Below are 1,624 nucleotides of genomic sequence, written 5' to 3' on the forward strand. Positions count from 1 at the left end.
GACGTGCTCGCCGAGCTGTGCGCCACGGGGAGGCTTCCCGTCTGCAGTGTCGGGGTGCCTGGCGTGCGTCCCCACGGTCGTGTCCGACCTCCGCGTCCCCTGTAGAGACTGGTCGCGCTGCTTCTCCTTTGCGCACGTGCAGCCGTCCTGCGTGTCTCGTAAGCGCCTCGCGTGGCCTCCCGTGTCGGGGCGCCCGCCCCTCTCGTGTCTCCGGTGCGTGGCGTCCCTTCCTGCTGGCCCCTGCGTTTCCCCTCACGATGCAGCGTGGCATCCCGTCGCCCGTTCTGCTTTTTTCTGCCAGGAAGTTTTCGTTCTCCCGTATTTGCTGGACTCGCTTTACAAACCCCGCTTCGGATTTGGGGCCGCTGTTTTCCTCGTCTGCGTCGGCGTTTCTGGAGGTGGGGTCGCCGGTCTCTCGGGACCCCTCTCCTGTCACTGTGGCAGCCAGGTCGTCTTCGTACTGGGTCGTGTGGCCCGGTGCTCCCTGACTTCAGTTCCTCCTTGTGTCCGGAGGCCACGTGTGCCTCCCGCGGTGAACCCCCGTCCGCGGTGAACCCCCCACGCGCACCGTCCGGGCTCGGGGGCCGCAGTCACTCGGAGTTCGCTGTTCTCGTCGGCCGAGGTCCTGGGCGCTCTGCGTTCTCTGCCCGGGCGTTCGCCATCGGTGGGGTGTGGGGGCGCCTCCTCTGCGGCTGCCCCGTTTCCGTAGAAACGTACGAGCTGTTTCCATCCTTAGTTTTCTGAGTAGTCGCGTTCTCGGTTCACTGCAGGGCCACGGTCCCCAGTTCCGCTGTCGCCGCTGATGTGCGCACGTGGGGTCCCCACGCCGGCCAGATCCCCCCGGAGGCGGCCGTGGTGCGGAGCGTCCCCACCGTCCGCACCAGACCTAAACCTGTGATGTGTTTTCTCCCCAGGGAGTTCTGGGAGATCGTTCACTCGTTTACGGATGAGCAGAAGAGACTGTTCCTGCAGTTCACGACCGGCACCGACAGGGCGCCCGTGGGCGGGCTGGGGAAGCTCAAGATGATCATCGCCAAGAACGGCCCGGACACGGAGAGGTAACGCGTCCCTGTGCGGGGGCCGCGCGCCGAGCCGCCGGAAGCGGTTCAGAGGCACCGTGTACACACTGCCCAGTTAAAAACTCTTCCGGGGTTCACTTGATTCGGAACCGCGCAGTGGGGCGTGGATTTTGAATGGGAAGCCTGTCGCGTGACACGTTCGGGGTGGCCGCGTCGGGGCACATGACGCACGCAGTCGTTGCCGGGAATTTTCCAATGAGCATCACAGAGCCCAGACTGTGAAACCTCGGAGACCGAGTTTGAGTGCTGCGCCCACCTCAGAGCCATCTTGAGCCCGCACTGGCCCCCTCTGGGGTGACGGTGCGGAGCTTCGGCTCAAGCGCGGGACCGGAAAGGGGGCCTGTGACGCGCGCACGGGAGGGCGCGGCCCGGGACTCACTGTCCTCTCTTCTCCTTCGTCCAGGTTGCCGACGTCGCACACTTGCTTTAACGTCCTTCTACTTCCGGAATATTCGAGCAAAGAGAAACTGAAGGAGAGGTTGTTGAAGGCCATCACGTATGCCAAAGGATTTGGCATGCTGTAAAAACAGGAAAATGACAAAGAA

General features: G+C 63.9%; 1 protein-coding gene across 1 annotated transcript; it reads left to right on the forward strand.

Moving 5' to 3' along the window:
* Window positions 1–770: 770 nt before the first annotated feature.
* Window positions 771–1,624, forward strand: LOC105310265 (ubiquitin-protein ligase E3A-like; the record flags this gene model as incomplete). Its single annotated transcript, XM_011386459.1, has 2 exons — window positions 771–1,058; window positions 1,483–1,624. Coding segments are annotated over 2 exons (409 nt in total), but the record flags the coding sequence as incomplete, so codon positions are not given.

The sequence above is a fragment of the Pteropus vampyrus genome, unplaced genomic scaffold, assembly GCF_000151845.1.
Source record: "Pteropus vampyrus isolate Shadow unplaced genomic scaffold, Pvam_2.0 Scaffold1729, whole genome shotgun sequence".
In the NCBI taxonomy this organism is placed as follows: Eukaryota; Metazoa; Chordata; class Mammalia; order Chiroptera; family Pteropodidae; genus Pteropus; species Pteropus vampyrus.